This window comes from Stigmatopora nigra, chromosome 19 (assembly GCF_051989575.1).
Source record: "Stigmatopora nigra isolate UIUO_SnigA chromosome 19, RoL_Snig_1.1, whole genome shotgun sequence".
In the NCBI taxonomy this organism is placed as follows: domain Eukaryota; kingdom Metazoa; phylum Chordata; class Actinopteri; order Syngnathiformes; family Syngnathidae; genus Stigmatopora; species Stigmatopora nigra.
Window position 1 is genome coordinate 5281571 of NC_135526.1, and position 22696 is coordinate 5304266.

Sequence of the window (22696 nt, forward strand, 5' to 3'; positions counted from 1 at the left end):
TTTCTATGATCCAAACCTTGTCACTGCCATTTTATTCATAGAACAAAACATATTTCTAGCGTCCTTCACTTCTTTGCCGTGCTTTTTTAAAGAAAAAAATAAAGCTCATGAATTAATTCCCATTTTAAAAGGCACCTGATGTGTTCATTTTAGCATCCCAAAATGGATCTTTGATTTTTTTGCATTGATTTTGGTAGGGGCTTTGTTTCTTATTCATTAAAATATATTACAGTATATTACTATTGCATATGACATGGTGATAGTGTTTGTTGTTGTTACCTCAGCCCGTACAAGACGGTGCCGTCGGGGTGTAGTCGAATCATTCGATTTTTAACCGTCACTCCATGTAGAAAGGATTTCTTGTCATTAAGAAAGTAGGTGTCCGGAAGCCAAAGCTGATCCGCCACACGGTTATCCAGAGTCAAGTTGAGGTTCAGCTCACCATAAGCCAAACGCTTATCTCGCCAGCTTTGCTGGAAATACATTGTGATGGTATAGTCCTAGAAGGGAGTTCACAGAAACAAAACAAATTCAATTATAAAAAATGTGTGCTTCAGCAAAAAAAAACCAAAATTTTCCGTTCCCAGAATATTTCGCACTCTTGTTAAAACATTCGTAGCTCGGCGGCCATTTAATGTGTTGAAAACAGCTGCCATTGATGACTCCCTTGAGTTTTGGGAAGGATAAATAAAATCACAGAAAGCCAGGTTGGGTGAAAAGGGAGGTAGCTGCACTACACCAATGTTCTTCTCAGCTAGGAAGAGTGTGCAGGCGTGTTGTCATGGCGAGGAAGCCTTGACTTGTCCTGCCACAACTCAAAACGCACCTTGTGCTTGGAACAAATTAAATGGGATCTTGTTGAAAGAAATGCTGGTTGATTGGTGCACGGTTTGTATTTGGATCTGAAATATGGACACCCTTGACCAAACCATTTACTTTGTCATGCTTATTAAAAGTGTATGTATGACATATACTGTTGGTATGGTCACAGTGAAGGGTAATATGTAAGATTCATGCACAAATAAGGCCTTGAATTCTACAGCATGTCATTAAGAGTGTGCCACAGTTGCGATTATTATACACGATATAAAGTATAACCTGGGGTGAGTCAGTTCTGCTTTATTTATAGAGGCACACTTGAGCCAAAGTGATTCAGAGAACACATGACACAAAACCTCGAGTACTGATGCGACCTCAATATCTTTTGAACATTTCATTAGCACTGAAGGCAACATGTAACCATTATCCTTCATATTTAAGGACTCACCATGTTTACTTCTGAGATGGAATCGATGCTGGCTATGTTGATGCTCATCCCAACGATGACCGGAGCACCTTAAGGGAGGAAAAAAAAGGAGAATAAACCTTACTTACGATGAAAAGTGAAGTGCAAAGCACTGATTTTAACTCATTAGTTGCTATAAACATTGTAAAAATAGGCAGTCATCCATGCCGAAGCAAAGAACAAAGTAGCCCCCATTTGCATGATTGCAGTACATCTTGTAAACAGATATGCAGAGCAAATTGCTTACGTGTACTGTAAACACTTAAGCCGTCTTAAATATTCAGACAACTTGTTTTTTCACACTGAGCATGCAATGACGTTGCAAGAAAGCAGCTGTGGCTGACAATGGCGCTCCCTGCTTATTGTCGCCATGGTTATCAACATCATCGAAGTAAAAGAAAAATGGTCATTTTTTGTATTTTGGCATGAAAAATTCAGTCAATGCATATTATTTGCTTTCATTTTTTTGCTTGTGAAAACGCTTCTTTGTAGCACTTTTGTGCCATAGGCAATCAGAACATGGCTTATTGGCTACTCAGCCAGCCTAATGCTATATGGAGGATGGTGGATTGAAAAATAAAATACTATCACGCACAAAGTGTACAGATTTTTTTTTCTTTTGTTAGGTGCAAAATTGCTTTTTGGCAAAAAAGACACTTTTTTTTTGGTGAACACAAATTGTCTCTTGCACTAATTAACTCCATAGCCCTCCAGTTAAAAAAAGGCTGTCAAACATGATCACTCAATGCCATCAATACTAATCAAAAAACTAATCATACAAAGCTAGTGAGCGTGTTATATGAGTTGATATTTTGCCAGCAACACCTTTAAATGAAAAGTAAAAAATGAAAATTGCTGTCATTGTGTCATTTGTCAATCTGTTCATTTTTCCAAAGCAAAAATATGAGTTAATAGGGATCTTTAATTTAGTTTGAGTTGGTGGTCACTGTAAAGAAAAAACAACTGACATGTTGTCTGATGTCCTATATTCTTCTTTTCTCCGGGGGCTCTTCTCCTCCCAGTTTCCCGAATGCCCCGAAGCTTTGTCATATCCCCTGACCCATCTCTTTGCAAACATGGAGAAAAAAGGCAGAGGAAAGTAGAGCCATTTTCCAATGCACTTTGAGAAGGCAACCAGTAACTGTTTTCCCGAGAGATGTCAAAGTACATTTCTTGGTGAGATGAAGAGAAAGCCAGAAAGCAAAGTCTCACTCTCTGCATATTTTGATGGCGTTTTGAAGGGAAATGATTCTCGCTTTGTTAGTACAGCTTTTTCTAAATATGCTCGTGTTTAACTCGTGGCTCAGAGGTCGGCTCATTTTTGCCAAACGTCATCAAATAGGATAACAATGTAATGTATAGTATTCCTTTTAAACCAGTTTTGGTCAAGTAGCAAGATGTCAACTTTATCTTGTAATCTTAAAAATAGCTCTCAACCACCAGTCATCAATTCAAAGCCAAATGGTAATTAGCAAATTGATCTGAACATAAAATGGAAAACAAGTACTTTGGCAACAACTGCAATTTGCTTTTGTAAAAACATGGAACACACTTTCATAAAGGTCACCCAGATCATGTTTGGATGTAAACATACTGAAACCATTTAAAACAAGTCTTTTTTTAAGTCTCTGCTCTAAAAAATGTGTAAAACTGAACAAAATCTTTTATGAACATTGATCCAGTGGGTATATAATCATATGGCATAATTCCGTATTTAATAGACTTAATTCAGGGGGTTTATACAGCCATAAGGCAATTCAATACACATATATAAAATATATCGTACTGTAACAAGGCCGTAACGCAACATTGAATACTAATGACCTTTACGAATTCAGAATAAAGGAAAAATCCCATTTGGAAATAAATGTATGCAATAGTCATGAAAATTGTTCACACATGCAACGTCAGCCCAATTGGAATAAGTGCCGTACGAGATACGACTTGTCGATAACTGCTAATGTGGTTCCCGTTAGTCTGTCAAATAGCCAGTGTTGCTCAATTGGCCTCCAATCAGCTGAATACAACATGCTTTTATTATGGAGAGGCAATAGCAGCTATGTTACAAACTATCGTCGCAAAGGGAAACTGCCCATGTATAAATTCATCCCTTTTTCGGTGAGTTTCGTTCGGGTTAACGGTGTTCATTCAAGTCTCTGGTAACACGATAAGTCTGCCATTTTAGGTAATTACGGCCTTTATCAGTTGTCAAGGGAGTCGAGTACTCGTCTGCCAGGGAGTGTTTGGATAAAAGCGCAACACAGGTTTGTTTGAATCGTTCATCACACGACGAACGCTAAACTAGACGTCATGAAACAGAAAATGTCGGTGCTCCAGGAATAAAAAATAAATAAAAGAAAAAAAGCTGGCAAGCCAACAGCAATGTGGGTAAAAGTGGCCCAGCTGGTGTAAATGATTTTGTTTTTGATTAGACATTTTAGAATATCAAAGAGCACGCTGTAAAAAGTGCTCCCATTCGTCGGGAAACAATAATAATAACAGTCATGAGTCACATAGAAGAATACAGTCACGAGAGGTCAAGCATCGATTTTCTTTAGCGCACACTTAAATGAAATTCTGAAGAAATGGGGAAGAGAAAGAAAGTGAAGGAGGAAGAAGCGCAATTTTCCTAGATGTGGTCTCCAAGGGTTACCATCGACGTTATTGGATTCATTGAACGCTTTCTCGGCGAGTCCTTCATGTCATAACGCTCACATGCAAATGTCTCCCTCATTTGAATATGCAAAGATAGATTTATTTGAACAAACTGCTTTTAGAATGGAGAACGTCTTTCTTTTTGAGTAAAGCCGACTGAAAATACATTTGATGGGCACCAAAGAAAACACAAATCTTCCTCTTTAAAGAAAACTCAGAAAATAAACCTATTGCCTAGCAACAGAGGGCTCCATAGCAACTGTGCGGCATTTTTTCCTTCAGTGTTGCAAGAGAAGCATGATTTATCCAGGCGAGTGTGTTTTTTAAAAAGAAATTCTGCTTTTGTTTTCAATGCCGGCTGCACTTATGAAAGCCTTTCCGCAAGAAGCGAACCAATAAAACAAGATCTTGCGCCAAATTCTTCCCCCACATTTAATACAGTGTTTCGCATCAATTATTTCTGCCTCGGCAGAGAAGAAGCAAGGAAAGAATGGCAGGAAAGCAATTGTAACTCACGCTGTTGAACACTGATTGTGATTCAGCAAAGCCGACGCGTTTGAAATCAACAGCTTCTTTTGTAAGGCAATTTGCACTATTGTGTTTCCGCCCTTCACTCTTTTAGTGCCATTGACCGTGACAGACGTCGGATGGTGCGCCGTCCCTTTAAATTGAAATGAGTTCATCCCTATTAGACAAATTGAGCGCCAACTCCTGGCTAAAATCGGTCTATTCATTGCAACAATGACAATCGATATTAGTATTCGATTGTACAGTCCAAATTCCCATTTATCATGATGTTTTAAGACATTTATTCTTTGGTCTTCTAGACCTAAGCCTGCTTTTACGGGTCACAATTTTATCACAAGGCCAACTATCATCAAGACTGACAACATTCACACCCACTGGCTAATTTCCACCTGACTTAACCCAAGTCTTCCCACTGTTGAGAGGAAATGCATGAAAAAAAAAGCAAACCTCAACATGTAGGCTACCATGTAACATGTCCATGTCACATCGATTTCAGCAACACAAAACCAAACACCACGCCATGCCGCCCTGGAGAACATTTTGTAATTCGGCCTCAAAGATGAAGTCATCTGCCAAATATTTTAAAATGCAGGACAAACACGGTCATGGCTCTCCCAAGAGGCAGCCAGCATGCAGTGGCACCATAAGGGAAATTTGCTTTAGGCCTGAGCATGAATTGTCTTTGCATGTACAAATCTTCTAACGCATTACATAAATGAACTATACTTCTCGCCTCATGCTATGTTTTCCAGCACAAAAAAAAAGACAAAAAAATGCTCGTCTCCATTAACATCTCGACGGAGTCATATACAGTAATTAAACATTGAAATGGAATCTCTTGATGAATATCAGACTTGAAGGTGGCGAAGTCTAGAGAAAGAAAAAAAATCACAGACTTGGATGACTGTCACGACCCTGTCACAATGTTTCTATGGCAACACATGCTAATTTACAGTGCGGTTTAACGACACACTGCACAAAACATGACCGCATGTGACAGCATTTTTTTTTTAATCACACGGGCTTGGCAATAGATGTGTAGGGGGGGAAAAGTTTCTATTGCCGCAGCTGGGTCGGACAGAAGTGAAGATACCGCAGTATGGTGAAGAAATACTGGTGAATAAAGGGGAAATCATTACAGCAACTCTGACATGGGCGAATAGAAAGAGCCAGAACAGAAGGCAAAAGAAAATGATGAGGTAAAGCAAGAGAGCAGAGGCAGTATATCACCAGTAGTCAAAAAGACAGAGGATAAGTAAAGGTGGCCTCATCTTATCGTCCTTTCCTGTCACAAAAGTCGAGGCTGATGAATGAAACCTAGCGAGAGATTCCCCTTTAAAAAGCTACATAATATGAACATTCCTTCATGCTTGCATACACTGATTTTGTCATTGAATTATGAAACACTGCAGATATTACCCGGGGACTTTCCAACTCATAAATCAACGTCCCACTAGAAGCTTTAATAACGTACCTCGACTGATAAAGGCTCATTAAAAAAGTTGGTTAAGTTCGCATTTCAGCAATTTGGAAAAAAAATACAATACGTGCTGTGGGGTTTGTTGGACAAGAAGCCACGTGAGAGAAAGTTTGGAGAACTTTGCACCCCTTGTGGGCATCATTCATCAGTTATGTGTACAACGACAATATACCGCGCTAACTGTTGTTTAACAAAATTGATTTGCTGCTCTTACAATTTTACGAGCATATGCAAAATCCATTTTTTTGGGTGTGTATATGATTAATGTTGTCGTTGTCATTTGGATAGTACCCCAGGGGATAAGGTTGAATGGACTGGATAATTAAACTGGCTCACTTTGCTATATAAGGTAAGCAAACAAATCCAGTGTAAATGAAGTGTTAAATGTGAAAAGTCTACAACAAAAAAGACAATTTCCTTTACGAGCTTTGATTTTAGAGTCATGACTGGTATAGAAATAATACTTCTTTTTATATTTATCCATTTTCAACCTTGGCTAAAGAGGTGTTATTGATTTTGGTGCAATTTAGCAAGATATTTTACACCCAATTGCCATCCAATGAAAATGAAGTGATCAGGCCTGATCAAGTGATTAAAATGGGGATGTCCCTAATAAAATGTATTATTTATTTGCATGAATTAAATTATTCATTGAGTCAATGTTAGTGCTATGCATGTATTTTTCCCAAGATAGAAATAAGTGGAGAAGGACAGCCATGGGGGTCTTTCCGCTGACGCCATGTTGCTCAACTAATCTTCTGAGTAACCTTGCATGTAACCTGCATTAAATCACATTTATAGTACTTCATGTCAAGTTCTGCCAAAGGCATGTGAATGATAAAAAAATGCAGGTTTAATTCCATCACAATGCTTTAAGTTGGATTGGAACTGCAAATATGTTTATGAATGTATTCAAATGTGACCATCACATTATCTCTACTGTGTACAACTAATTAACGGTACTGGCTTTTGTTTTGCCAAACATTCCAGTTCAAGTACTAGGATGACCTCGTTTTGCTGGAATGTATAATTCAGTCAACTCAAAAGTGCTACAAATACTTATAAAAAGGAACAATTACTAAGCCAAACTGGTTATTAGGTGTTTATTAATAACCATCTTTTCTATTCCAAGTAACTACAGAGCATTTAAACTAGCATATATACAGATATATATTATAGATAATAGAGTACTTGCTGTAAATACTGTATATTCCATCATTCTGTTATGCACATCTCTGGAAAAATTGTTTCCATCATGTCTATGTGCAAAGCTTATTTATACGCCTGTCTGTTAGGGTTCAATAACGGGATGGCTTCTTAAGTGCGCTTCCTGGTAGTAAGGCTGACGACATCTATCTCCGGTGTACTTCCAATGACATTTCTAGCCTTGTTTATCTTCTAGAAACAACGGAATGGCTGCAACTTGTCCTTGGCCCTGTCAAGGACACACCACTCATCAATCACTGTACTTTCAAGATTCGACTCACCGGGGACGCTTGCAAAAAGGGGGAAATGTCTGCTACGTGGCCTAGGGTTATTTTTTGTTTTACTTTGTGTTTTGTGCAGGTTAAGTAGAATCCGTCCTATCAGCATTTTTTTGCACCTCCGTTTCAAAGTTGCTGAAAACAAGCCTGTGAATGGGAGGATGAAGTATTTGCCGTCACCTCCACGCTATCCCGGAGCACCTCTACCACCTCTCCCACCCCCGCCGCCGCCTGCCAACATGCACACCTCATTTAATTCAAATCGAAAATCTAAGCGAAGGGAAAAGCGCCCAGCTTGAGCATTTTCTGCCGTGTTTCCTTTGTAATAAATCACCACGCGTTCCCTTTTCATCAGGATAGATATCACTTGTACATGCCCCGACATCCATTCTGGGATTCTGACAACACGCTCCTCTTTTGTGCTGAATGGGCATTACTTTGTAACTGAATTACGGCCGCGCCTGCGATATCAGCCCGTTTATGCAAAGTACCTCGGAAGAAGTGGCCGCTCTGTATACTTTTTTTTTTTTTTTTAGCTTCTAAATACTTCTGATGTCCAGCAAGTATCAGCTAGAGGTCAGATGAACACTTTTTCTCCAAAGGTCTAAAATTGAAGAGGCCTAAATTCCTTAAATATTGCCTGGCAATTTTTGCTAGTCTAGCAAGCGGTCTTATTGGCTTGCTACTTATAGTCTGAGATCAGGTGGTTACACTCAAAGTCCATTTGTGCCTCACAGATAGTGTCTGGTTGGCGAATTCCAGTAGTCCTGGCACCTACCGATGCTTTTTAATGTCGGAGGTCATTAAAGTGTCACATGTACGCTAATGCTCTCTCAGCTGGAACCATTAAAGCTTAAGTGCATTGTGATGAATCTCTCATCCAGGCATAGAAAAGCTGTCCAATTTCAACATACCTTATGATACACGGGAGCACTGTAAATGTATTCAAAATACTACTATAGTACGTCGCAGAAAGACGTCAAAAGTCTAAAAAAAAAATAGGGAATTCCTTGGTGTTTTAACGTGGCATATTGCATCTAGTTTAAAACTTCTGTTAACTAAAGGACAAACTATTGATACTTTGGGACAAGTCCAGGTTGAGAACAAAGATGACAGACGCAATATTATATTACAAGTGGTTAAGGCTTTTGTCTAGTAAGGCCATTGTTAATGATGATCAAGGTTATTTCATTTTTGTTTTCAAGTTGCCCTGAATAACTTTATATTGGAGACAAAAAGGCTTGTAATGTAAGCAATAGAATTACCCCAATATTATATATTTCACTCATTGGCATTTGGAATGATCAAAATAGTCCTAAAAATAGTAATTAAATATGTATACCTGCCTATTCTAACATTTGACCTCTTGCACATGTCTAATGTAATGTGATAAGGAAGCTAAGCCATACATATTATGATGGAAGCTTTTATCCAAAATGTATCTAAAAATCCAACACACTAATGCAATCTGTTATCCATGCGTCTTTGTATGTCAAAGTATTACAAAAGTAAAGCAAAAATATTTATTTGCCTTCAGACTGAAAACATTTTGGCCATAAAATCCAAAGCGATGTATAAGAGAACTAGCTGGCATTCAAATTCTAGATTGTCCATTTGCAAAATAACACAAGATACATATATACATGCCTATAAGTATAGTATAAACAAAAGCCTGAAGCTTACAATTCAATTGGACAAAGGTTAGCAGAAAAAAATAACGTCTGTTGAGTTCATTTGTGCTGATGAGCGTGTTTGGTTAGAGGATGTAGCAGATATCAGGCTGCAGCACTCAGTGGTTTTAAGCAGGTCAATGCTGACTACTTGTACTTGGAATGTTGTGTTCAGATGAAAGGCCTCACATAATTGTCAGCTTACTCTTTGGATTACTTTACATTATATATATATATCAAAAGGACAAGTGATTGCTCTGCAAATATTTGGCCAGAACAGCCAATGGAATAACAATTGATCTCTCTGAATATCACATCAGTCACGTGACCAAAATGTCCATCAGCGCTTACGACCCATTAATGTCGGGGAGATGTCAGGAAGCCAGGAGCAGTTCAGATTGCATCCATATCGTTTATAGACTTCGTTTCACTACTAATTCCAAATAGCGCCGCAACATAGTGGACTGACTCGGGGGTAGAAATATGTTACATTGGTTAGTGGATGAATTGTATTGTCTATATGTGTGAGTTTAAATAGTTTTTGTCAGATAGAAAGCACACTGTGGCTAAAATCTGCTTTAGTCGGCTGTAGCTCAGCTTTTTTTGTCCACAAAATTGGGTATACTTAAGCCATAGCTTGATGAATATCAAATATTTCATTTGCTTGAGCTTATTTTGACAATTTGTATCGACAAATGGTATAAAAGTCTATCAAAACGCTTTTTTTGCGTCGTCATTAACCATAAAATAGACGTGTTCGACTTATTGTTTTAGGTAGCAGCATTCGAAATTTGTGGCAGGTTTAAACTACTAAAAATGTGTTATAAAGTGGCCAATCAATATCATGATAAATGTTTTTTATTAAAGACTTTTACCCATATTGCACAGTACTACTTTCACAATTAAAAGTAATGTTTGGTAGAATTTTCAAAAAGAGATTTGCACAGACAGAAGGATTCAATAAATTTGTTTAGCAGCGAGACATTAAAATTAAATTAATGCGGCAGAACATGCATGATCATAAAATTTGCAAGTACTTTGAGGTTTATCCCGATGATACGTTTCAGGTTATTGTACGATCATTTCTGGTTAGGAAACACTGCTGTAAATTTAAGTGAGACGATTGCGATTCCTTGCACTCAATTAATTAACATCACACTTCATTAACATGTCCCTTCAATGAAAAGTCTGCTTTGTACCAGCGTTTGATTTTTAAATGCAGTTAAATGGAAAAGGTTGCCATACAGATAGTCGCTGTTGCAAGGAACATCAAAGCCGTATTTCGACCCAATGCTTCCTATAAAACTAATGCATTCAACTATTCTTCCCAAACGCAAAAGTAAATGCACTCATCAGCCGCCATTGTCGGCAATAGACGTCCAAGTGTTTTGACAGCTAAATGAAAGAAAATTCATATACTGCCTTCCCTACCAGATCAAATTAATTGGACATCTAAACATTTAAAACAGGAGAAAAAAAAGCAGTGAACGATTTGACATCAAGCAGAGTTGAGAATGCATACATTCTTTTTAGCAGTTATGTATTCAGCTATTTTTTCTTTGCACATACTCCTAACATCTGAAGGTGTATGTTGTAGCACACATGGCTCGCCACACTTTTCGATGTTTGAACAGATGCATAGTAATGACATGCTTGCAATCACTTCAAAGTGATGTTTTGCCCCCCCTGGCAAACTCTCTGAGACATTCTCCCACAAATTGCACTTTAACTTAAAATCCTCTTGACGGGAAAAGAGCTCGAGCCCCTCATAGCGCAGAGTCCCCCCACCTACCTCCAAAATCGGGCCTCAAACGGATGTCATATCCCTTCAGCAACTTGTCCACGGTAGTCTTGGCCACAGACATTCCGGTGCTTCCAGTGGAGCTGAGGACAACAACAAAAAAAGACACACAAATAAAAAGTTAGCCCTATTCATCTTATTTTAAATGTGCAGGCTTCTTAAAGACTTTCTACAACCTTTTGAAATGTCCATTCACTCGTGAGGCCACTGGGGTCGGGTTTACAATCTTTATTCTATTTAAGCCAAGTTCTTGATGGGATTGAGGTCAGGGTTGCAAACTTCCCCCCAAATTGTCTTTTTTTTACAGTAGTATTGCCACAATGCTAATATTTTCGACTGATGTTTCCTGTACTGAAATTCTACATTTTCCTACAATGACTGGGAAATAATGGAGTGACTAATTTTATCTTGTGTTAAGCCTGAAACATGCAAACCAACATAGCCTGAATTCAATGTACTTTTGTGGGCCAAATTCAATATTACTTTCATTATAAAAACTGTGTGGCAGGCCGCAGTTGTCCATAGTTTGAACAACACTGACTATTAACGAAAACATACTAAAAATAATGCAATACGGTAAAGAAAATCAGCTAGTCTACCGTAGCATAACATACTCAGCCAATCATACAGCCCGCTGTTATGTGTATTTATGTCATCGGTTCAAGCGATGAATATTCAGCTGTCTAGGCTTGTATGGAAGCAGGTCATCCCAAATAGTAAATGTTCTAGTCATGAGGGTGCTTTTGCATAATCTCATGCAGGTTTACAAAAATCCTTTCACACGATGCTGTCGAGACACACGTTTGCTTGGCCGCGGCGTGGAGACAGACTATGTCCCCAGGGCCGATATCTAGTCAGCACTAGCTTGCTTGTCATCTTTAACCCCCTTTGTGTGTTGTTTAAAAATAACAATTCCGCTTGGGGCGTGCTCAATTCTCCCAAAGCATTCAAATGAAAAGCAAATCATCCTTTTCTCAGCTTGCAAATATGTGAAATTGGCTATTATGATGTAGAATGCGTGTGTTGAATACACTTTAGAGGGGGGGGGGGATACATATTTGTTTTTATTACTTTCACAATAAAGAGCAGACATGAAAAATGATCAAATGTTGAAATGCACATTCATTTAAAATGTATTCAAACAAAAATGTCAGAACTCTTATTTGTTATAAATGCATTTTTGTTAAAAATTCAACTTATTGGTGGCTTTAAGCAGTGTCTTTCTTTTTGTATCCATTATTATATTTGCTTTCATGATCATTTTATGAATTAGTTGATTTAAAATAATAATATTTCAATGAGAATTGGCATGCAGATAGGTGGACATGGCTTTTTTTTGGTCACCTAGGTTACACTTGCCTACCAAATGAATATTATGACCTATATTGACCCAAATGTGATATACTGAATTTGTCAAATTACCCCCCCCCAAAAAAAGGCCACTTGCCTTATAAAGGGTTAATAATGGTGCCATGACCTGCAGCACTTCAATAAAGACCAGCGCTCCATCTTACGAGGTGGGCGTGGAATGGGATTTAACGACAAGCCGACGGGGTGGGGGTTAAAAATATCTCCCCTGGTGGGAAGACTTTAGCTGGCGGCCTAGTGAGGGGATACGGCGCTCAATTAGCTCATACAAGAAGTGCAGCTGTTCATCAAGCTGGATGCTCACACACACACACACACACACACACACACACACACACACACACACACACACACACACACACACACACAAACACACACAACCTGTGGCTTTGACACTCGAGGGCATCGTTACAAGAAAATGTTGAGTGACACCTGATAAGATTTCCCACCTGCACCCATTCCGGAATGTATATTCGGAATAGGAGTGTCAGAAATTGAGCATGAGAGAGAGAGAGCATTCTACAGGCTGTGGGGGGCTGCAACAAAAGGAGCAGACCACAGGGGACGCACACGCTACATCACTTGCCTCGAAAAACAAAATTAATTGTCGAGGGAATTCTGCCTGTTGTTATTAAGCGCTCTTTCAGGCTTTTTGTGATTCAACAAAAAAAAAAAAACAAAAAAAAAAACACTTGAACCTTTCAAAGCCCAAAGCACTAAATAATTGACAGCAAATTAAAATTCCCTTAACTCTGAGCTTTTTGGCTGGTTGGCCCCTGTGCAAAATTGACAATCTAATTTGGATCATATTTATGCCATGCATCCATTTTTATAGGGGGGGAAATATTATATTGCTCAAAATTGATGGGACAAATATGATGTTTGACTATAGAGGAGAGTGGATAATTCAATTCAAATGCTTTTTGAAAGGTGTATTCAAAAGTTGAATTTAACTCTGTCACGTCCAATGACTATAATAGACGTCCAATCATGTGGCTCTATTTTTAAGTTAGTTTATCACTAGTCAACCTGCAATGCCTGTTTTGTGAGAGATCTGGCATCCAATAGACGAAGATACCCCCCCCCCCCCACACACACATACATACATACACTTCTTATGCATTTGACGTCTATAGCTGTCAATGGCAGCCCATGAGTTAAAGTCCAAATTTTAATCAAATGTTACTTGAATCCTTCAAAAGGGTATGACTAACCCAACCAAATAATTTGCACTAATACTCCACCCTTGGACTAATGTTTACCTTATGCAAAAAAAAATATGAATATAGGATTGTAGTATTGAAGAGATGAACACACAATAATAATAAGAAGGCCTGGGCACCCCTTTAATGCGATTTATCAAATCTCAGCCTCATATTGACCGACATGAATTAGTGTAAAAGGTTTGTTGTTGTTTTTCCTCCTTTTTTTGAGCGACGTTTCTTACCTTTGAACAAAGCTTGCGAAGGACAAAGCTGCCAGAGCAGAGAAAATTCCACATAATTTCTCTTCTTGGCGACCCAACATCTCCACAAATCCTTATTTCTAGTTTCTATATCCCAACCAGTCCAGTCCAGGGGTCCCCTCCGGCAAGCGCACCAACTAAAAACTAGGCAATGGTAGAAGAATGTCGAGTAAAACAGCCTACATCTACATCTACGCATGCATGCGACGTCTTCAAGCAGGCTTCTCGGTGTCCAAAAAAAAAAAATCTTAATAAATTGGCCCCCCGCTATGGAAATCCGTGCAGGTCACAGAGTCCCTCGACCAAAACCAAAAGATCGGACATCTTGCTCAGAAACGAGCGCTCTCAATGAATTGAAAAAAAAGGTGGAAAGCAAAGGATCGAGTATTTGGACGAAAAAAAAAAAGAAAAAGACTGGAGAAAAAATAAAAGAGTCTCAAATCGGTGGATGGAATTTCCCCGTCCAAGTATGCACGAGAGGCATGGTTGCTCGCATCTGCAACATCGGCGACGATTACGGGGAATCAGACGTGCTGCTTTTCCAAAACACCTTTATCTATTTTACTTAGGAGCAAGCGAGCTGGACTAAAAAAAACAAAAAAATGAAAAGGTCAGGACTAAAAAAAGGAGAAGAAAAAAGAAAAGAAAAGCCAAAAGATAATCTTCGTTCCTTGCCTTGCCCTCTCGTCGCTGCTACAGACGATGATGGAGATCAGCGCACTGAAGTCACTGAAGGGGAAACGCACATTGGGGAGGGAAGTATAAAAAAAAAGAAAAAAAAGAAAAGCAAGTGGCTAATATCTAATGCAGACGTCAGAGCAACCTATATCACCCCTCTCGTGGCAAGAATGCCCCCAAAATGACAAGGCATGTGAGATTCCCCTCGGATGCAGAGCCATTAGAAAAGTCCACTTGTCTCCTCCTGTGCAGGTCCAGCCTCAAATGGGCGTTTGGACACCAGTGCAAAGACCAAAAGTGACAGAGATCCAAACATCCAGGGATGTTTGGTGCGCAAATATTATTATTAAACAGCTTTTTTCCCCCTTCTACCTCGCCTCTATGTTGAAATTCCCACTTCTATGTTTAAAAAAAATAGGAAAAGGGGACACATAAGGTGAAATCCTGACCAGCAGCTCATGTTCTCAACTGTCCATTTTTCTTCTCAAATGCACAATGTTTGTGTTCTCATGACACCCACTTTCTTAGAGAAAATCCCCCCCACCACCCCAAAAAATGATACACGATGAAAGCATCATTTTGATGACTTATTAACATTTTTTTGTACGCATGAACACGGGTGTAAACAACATAAAGCTTTGTGGAAATGGCTAACAAGCCAGCGTGCGCATCACCATTCAAGGAGCATACAAGCTTGTATTTTATACAGAGGAGGAGGTTTTCTTCTGGGATCGCTTTGCTGTCCAGTTGCTAAGCAACCCCATCCAGCACTGATGCAGTTGTGGTGATTCGAAGGCTTTGCGCAAAGGCTCGCTTAAATGAATAGACCCGCTACTGTCACTGATGTGGTGTCAGTGGGACAAGAGCAGACAGTTACTTATCTACCATGTGTCCATTTTGTTAAGAGGAAAAAAAAATGGACGAGCATCTCCACAATACGATTTAAAGGAACGCTAACACGTCTCGTTCTTGATCGAGATACTGGAATCTTCTCTTGTTGCAACATGTCATTTCCCTGTTTTTCTGCCACCCCGCCTTATGTTTATAAGAAGAGAATAAAATAATATGGCTCAAAACGTCTTTGTAGGACATCTTTAGCCATTTCTGACAGGGATAGACGAATAAATAATCGTAAGAAAAGTTAGGAGAAGGCTATGCTTGGAATTTCCCAGAATTGCAGTATAAATTAAGTGCAATAAAAATGAAAAATAATAATAAGCAGAAAATGTTTCTGCAGATGCTTTGGAAGTTCCCTTGTCAGCAAATAGAAGGGGTGCCTCTGCAGTTTGGGTCAGATAGCTGCAGAGCTTAGCCAGCAATCTGTCCACGGCACCACCATCAGCACAAGTGCAAGCAACCTTCTCAGCCACTTCTGCCTAACCCTGCAGAGCAGGTTCTATAGTGCAAACCAGGGGCGGAACTCAGGGTGGAAACGGGAGGGCGTCCCATTCCGGGCCACCCTCCCAGTTTGAATGGATTGGACGTCGTCTACTAGTGAGAGACCATGTACCAGGCGCTTTCCTACTTTTGCTCCATTCACATGTTGCATAACACATGTGAGTTACTGGGTCAAACTAGTCCCTCTGATATAAATAGTATCACATGGTTAATGCATTGGTGCCTTCAAGTCATTCGCGTTTTTCTCTCGCTCTTCACGTCTATCAGTCAAACCAAAAGTCTCCAAATATGGTTGTAGGTCTCAATGATTTGTTCTGAACTTTAAGTTTGTGATCTCAAATGGCAAGGTAGCATCAAAATCTTCTCCACTCCCAAAATAAGCTCTTATAAATTGGGAAAATCTATTTTTACGATATAATATTTTCCTAATGATCAGCCAGTTTTGGTCCCAATATTCTAGCAATCTGTTAATGTCTTATTTTCTCCTCCAGCACACTAGTGGCTGACCAGCGTCTCACCTGAGCTGCTTGATGCTTGTGAAAAGCTATGCTTCAGGGACTATTAAAAAAGAGAAAAAAAAAACGTATGCGGTGAGTCACCGCTGCACATTCAATCATTGCAGCAGGTGTCTCCAAGACAAATACAAGCCTCCCTCTCAAAATGAGAACCTAAAGACTCAAGTTAGGCTTTCTTTAAGATATTGTGACAGCTGAATTGCAGCACATACACAATTATTTACATTTATCTACAGCTCATGTACTCTTCACTTCAAGTTCCTTCTACTATGGACGCAGTAGGCCGTCAAATTCTATTCTGAAAACAAAGATTTAACCACCATTTAAATCACACCACTCATTTGTAGAGCATATTCCCAGCTAGCATTGCTACAGTAGAAAAACAACGCTACTAAGCACTTTTCAACTCAATAAACCTAAACAGAAATGCAATTCCATGAATAGCCGGGCGGAGTTTGCACAAGTTCCATTCAAACGCCATCATACAATATCAAAAAAAAAAAAATTGAATGAGGTCTACATGGACTACTAAAGAAAAAAGAAAGACTCATCCCATCTTATCATGCAACCACATAAACAACCAAAATGCTTCATATACATCTTAGCTACCAGTAATCAATAAATGTCTCATACGTATACTCCAGGAGGTCTGATGGAAATTCTATTTATTATTTATGGGTAGAATGTTGGCACGATTTCCATCCATCTGTGAGCATTAAATCCAATCATAAAAATGACAGATGCACCTATTGAAGCTTTACAGCATGGTTTTCATCCTCGATTGTTCAACTCTGGGGTCCGATTGCTCATAATGCTTAGTGTCACTCTTCCAATGTATTTGAAATTTAATGAGGACAGGTAAGTCCAGATTTCCAATGACTTGGTCCTTGTCAGAAATCAGGGACACTAGACCAATGTTTCCCTTCTAAAGAATCAATATTGACAGCGCAAGGGATGCAATTCAGAAAAAGGAAAGGTTAGATCTGTCTCACCACTGTAAAAAATAGGACTGGGCGATAGACAACAATAACGGTGGAAAGAACTAAAATAAGGAACAGGTAACTTTTTTTCTAATCCGATTAGAATATAATGATTGGTATAAAAAAATAGCCTCAAAAAGTCTGTTTCGGTACAGAATCAAATGTGTTATACATCTATTTTTCTATGTTTTGCTACTCCCGCCCTTTGCTAACGCTTCAATTTTCAATGAGCCGTGGGCTTTAACCCCCACAAATAAGTAACTTTGTAATTTTCCTAATTATATTCAAAGAGCCTACTTAATTTCCGCTGTCCTTGAAATGATAATGTCAGCGCCTGACACAACAAGCCTGGGCACAGGAACAAAGAATATCATCACCAAAGCAAACATGAATTTCTTTCTCTCTTCTTCCAGGAATATATAATATGTGATGGTTTATAAATAATATGTGTGGCAAAAATAGCACAATAACAATCCCCTCCTTAGTTCCTATCTGTATTCAATGTGGGATTTCTGGAGTGAACTCCCGTGAGAAAGGGTTAATTAATTCCTCACACAGATAAATATTGCCATGGAAACAGCGGCGTGACGGCTCGCAGCCCGTATACACACAGGAAGGGGAAAAACAAAACAACGGTGCCAAAAAGGTATTTCAAAATTCACAAAGCACAACTTTTCCAATGAACAGAGGTACTTGAATTCATTTCTATATTATTTTCCATAAGTCTGAAGTGTCATGTTACCTTCAAATCCCGGGTGCTCATTTGCAAAAGCTATCGAATGAACAAATTCAAGACCGGACACGCTAGCTGGGAAATAATACCGTCATTTTCTTTTCCAATAACAAAGTGCACCCCACCTAACATACATGCACACAGTCTCCAAAACACAATTCCGGCAGAGAATAATTCATTTACGATAAGAAACAGACCTAAGGCAGTGAACCTCAAGGTTGGTCTGGATAAAAAAAAAATGCAGGAATACAAGACTACAATGTTGTTGTCCAATTCTCCTATCCACGCACTGTGGTATACGCACGTCGGCTCACTGCGCACATGCAATATTCACTCGGCAATCATGATCTGACAATCTTGAATTGAAAATAGGTTTGGTGGTGACTGAATGCTGTTAATCCATGTGAGCACAAGAACCTTCTTATGGCAGTGCCATTAAGCAAGCTCTTAATAGTAAGTCAATAATTGAGTCTGCTCAAATGGAATCTCTGCTTGTGTCTGCAAATATCACTCCATAGGTTGGCCTGTCCGGCCTACGCCAACGGCACTCAGTTGTTGAAGGAAAAATAACTACGGTTCGATTCATAAATATTTTGAAGTGCATTGAAAAGCTTTTAAGCGCTGAGAGGACTGGGCTTGGTGAGGCAAGGGAATGCAGGTGGAGCCACCTTGGAGCATGGAATGCTCACTCTAGTATAAACTAGTAGTAGTAGATTCAAAGGATTAGTAGTTGTATAGAAGTGCATTGACCGCGATTGCGTGTGTGGCTTTTTCTCAATATATTTTTGTCCATTTTTGAAAGAAAAGTCTTCAATTTGGTCACTTTTAGGCACATTTTATCCAAAAATCGTATTTATTCACATGTAAGCCGCAGCTTATAGTCTTAAAATGAAAGTAGCGTTCCCGGATCTGATCTATTAGTGCTAAACTCATTGAAATCAACAGCTACCTGATTGCACGACAATGCCCAACTTGGAATTTAAAACCATGCATGAATATGTTTTTTTTTTGTTAGTTACATTTCTAAGCCATAATCATCAAAGCTAATTAAAAAGAGGTGGAGTCCACCAATCCCTCTCATCATACAGTAGGAGGAACCACGGTCAAGTGTAATTACACCATAAATGGATAATAATTTACTTGTAATTCCTTGTGGGACCCAATCCTCCACTGAGTTTTTTTAATTGACAAGATAGCTTACAGCTGCCAGAAGTTACAAGATTAGGCAACTATCATAGCTAATCACAGCGACGCAGAGGAGTAAGTCATTAAGAAAAACAGTGGGAGGCTCTGTGGCGGTGTCAGCCAGGTACGTCAAATGATCTTATCAGGTTTGCTAAATGAGCCACACCATTCAATTTTAGAAAATACCGTATGGTGACATATGGAAGGAAAAGATCTATCTGTCTTGCAAGGTTTCACTCCAAAATAGTCCTGGTAAATTTCAGAAATAGATTAAGTTGCATCACTGTATTTACAGACTATAAATCATAATGAAGTGGGGGGAAAAGTATTCGTAATATATGAGTCGCACTGGAGTATAAGTCGCATTTTGGGAGGGCATTTTTGTCAAATATTTAGGGCAAATCTTGCCACGTAATGGTTTCATCTGGCTTGAGTCGTCACAATTGAATACACCGATGAAGAACAGCTGCAGAGCGCACACCAGGGATTGGAAGGGTGTGCGTGTCTACGTGTTTGTTATTGGCCTTAGCTAAGGGACTTATGCCATCTCAAAGCAGCTGTGCTACGCTGTTAGAAACAACTAAACAATGACTTCATCACTTTTAGAACACACATTGTGTCCATCAACAAATATTTCATAATACCATTTAAACTAGAAAGACTCACCTTTCTGTGCATTTTCAAAATGGAGTAGATGTTCTTCAATTCCAGTTCTTGAATTGAATGAGTCCCATCTGTCAATAAAAAAAAAATGAATTAATGGACGAAAAAGGTCAAATATCATACAGTAACTGTTTTATCAAGTAGTATATTCCCACACAGTAAGAGTCAATGTTTACAAATGGAAAAAAAATGATTTGACTTTTCTCTGTCTAAGATGGCCTGCGTTGAATTAAGCACAGGCCTGATTATGCATTCTTCCATAATGTGACCTTCAGTGGTCACTAATTTAGCTCCAGAATCTTTCCCGCGGCTTATTTATGCTTTACTTGGTATATACGGAGGCCTGTATAGATGATTCAGCTCGTACAGTATACTTAAGGCGGACACGGGGCTAGATGCAAGAGCAGAGGCTCCCTCCTAGGGTCAGGATTTGGACGGCCATATTTTTCCCAAGTAGCCAAAGCCTCATCCCTTTTGCCAGAAAAAAAAACACCATTTATTTCTCCAGGCCACCAAACCCAATGTAAATCAATTTGAATACCTATTCTCAGTCAAGACAAGGTACTAAAATAACAATAACAGCAAGAATGGGGTTACTGTGATAGAGAACTGTCTGTGAAATCTATTTGTCATCGTATTTAAAATAGTTTTGCATGTGATGTTCACCTGTCCCATGGGCGAACATCTACATGCAACCATTTGGAACCTTAAGATCTCATCTGACAGTACCAGGGAAAATACACTATTAACATAACAGTGCTGATTTGTACAGATGTGACCAATCCTGTGGGAATTGTAGTCCATCCACACTTCTCTCAAGTCCCTCATGTTGTATTTTTTTGGGGAGGAGGGGGTTCTACCGTCTCCAAGTTGAGCATGCGAGGATGGAGACTTTTGAAATAACACTTGCTCCAATCGACTACCAACTGGATATTATGGCAGAGCTTTTGCGGCAAAGATACCGCATTGTTGCCGCATTATTTTCTCATTTATAATTGATCGTTTAGGCAGTGGTTGTATTTTGTTGCTCTATTTGGATGTACTTTGTGGCGGTCAATAATAAAAGGCAAAAAATAATAAAATGAGTTAAAAACTGAGATAATCATGGACAGATTGGATAGTTTTTGAGCTCTCATTTAGGGTGGGAAGTTCAGTCAGATGGTAGGATTACATATTAGAGCTACTACTCCTCCGCACTGAAACTCGCTAGATCAGGTGGCGGTGACATCTTGTTCAGACACCTTATGGACGTCCCCCTGGGGGGCTATTTTGGGCACGTGCCATCAGCAAGAGGCCCTTGGGATGACCCGAGATGTAGTAGATAAACCATGCGTTCTGACTGGCCTGGGAATGTCGCGGGATCCTCCAAAAATAGCTGAATGCAGTGGGCGGAAAAAATAGGAAACAAGGGTTTTCCTGCCGTCGCTGCTCTGCATTTGACCCAGCTTTGAATAACTCTTGTTTTTTCTTTTACATTTACCAGCAGGGATTTTTAGGCTGTCATTATATTCCATGTCACTTTGTTAAGAATAGGTTACGTTTAGGGGCAAACCAGAAAAGTGCTGATATAAGCTTGTGTGCTTATATTCTAAGTTATCGTGGACAATCACAATGAAAGACAGAATTGATTTATAAATCTACCTCCTTCTGCCCGCAGGTATTGATGGACCACTCGTCACACTGCATCTAATTGCCAGTGTATTGATTACGTTGTATTTCAGGGAGGGGGGGCTGTGTTGCGTGATGACCTCAGATACTGCTGTGGAATGCTGTCGTGACTGCCTGACAGTCACTCACTTCACGTCAATGCCATGCTTAGCCGACAGAATATTTAAGATAACCCTAAAAGGAGGAGGAGACCCCCATATCCATACAGGAAATGACTATTCTGTGCAAAAAAAATACGTTAAAAATGAAGAAATAATGGATAAAGCTTGCCTTATTTTTTCCTAGCCAGCTATCTTTATATACCACATTATAAACAATTAGGGGATGTTTTTTTTGCTCTTATAACATTTTTGCAGTTATAATATTGGTTTCAATGTCCAAATTTGAAATGCAATATCAAGTGGAATGTATAAAAAGGTAGGTTATCTATACATGATGACTCAATAAGAGCAGTTTTAATTAAAAAAAGGATACTACTGACAAACTGGACTACTGAATGCATATAAACATAGCCAATGTTATGTATACTATATACAGGTCATGCTGGAAGTCAGGTGTAACTTAACAATGTCTGCCCGTATTTCTATTTGCGTTTCACCTGCGTGGGAGAAGAGAGGAAGTATGACAAGTGGCACTAACACCTGGCCCTGCTGGGTCCACCTGCTCCCTTCCTGCTCCATGATGGAGGGAAGGGTCATCCGAAACAGAGAGTAGCATATTTTCTGGGCAATCTGGCAGATCACGGGTGAGCACTTAGTTCCTGGTGGCTTCTGGCATCTGTCCAAATTTGTGAACGGACATAAAGAGGCAACACTCAATGAACTTCATTATCTCCTCCTGGCCGGTATTGTTATTCATGGGAGGGACACCCATCCGTCTGTTATGTACAAACATGAGGTCGTACATCAATCTGTTGTCTGCCTTGTGCTAGATTCCCATCTTCCACTCATGGTGAGCTCCCATGTTCCTGTTGGAAAGCCCATGACTCTTTTTCACAAGTCAGCGTAGGTTTTTCTTGCTCACCAGGCTTCCATTGTGAGTTTGCAGTATCACATGACCAAGTGACAACAACAACAACAAAAAACACGAGTAGAATGGAAAGCTTGCCCAGTTACCAGAGTAGCCAGCTTGAAAATATTT

The 22696-nt window shown here is 39.3% G+C and overlaps 1 protein-coding gene across 5 annotated transcripts in view; it reads right to left on the reverse strand.

Annotated features, from left to right (window-relative positions):
• The window catches only part of gabrb4 (gamma-aminobutyric acid type A receptor subunit beta4), a 91135-nt gene that overhangs the window by 14519 nt on the left and 53920 nt on the right, over nt 1-22696 (reverse strand). For 3 of the 5 annotated variants that reach the window (XM_077740574.1, XM_077740575.1, XM_077740572.1), the window contains exons 1-4: nt 13719-14664; nt 10895-10986; nt 1268-1335; nt 280-500 (exon numbers count right to left, since the gene is read on the reverse strand). In XM_077740574.1, the coding sequence (XP_077596700.1) occupies nt 280-500; nt 1268-1335; nt 10895-10986; nt 13719-13798 (461 nt within the window). In that variant the 5' untranslated portion in view covers nt 13799-14664. Of the gene's footprint in view, nt 1-279; nt 501-1267; nt 1336-10894; nt 10987-13718; nt 14665-19891; nt 19960-22696 lie in introns of those variants that run through there. The other 2 variants (XM_077740576.1, XM_077740577.1) reach the window with 1 other exon arrangement.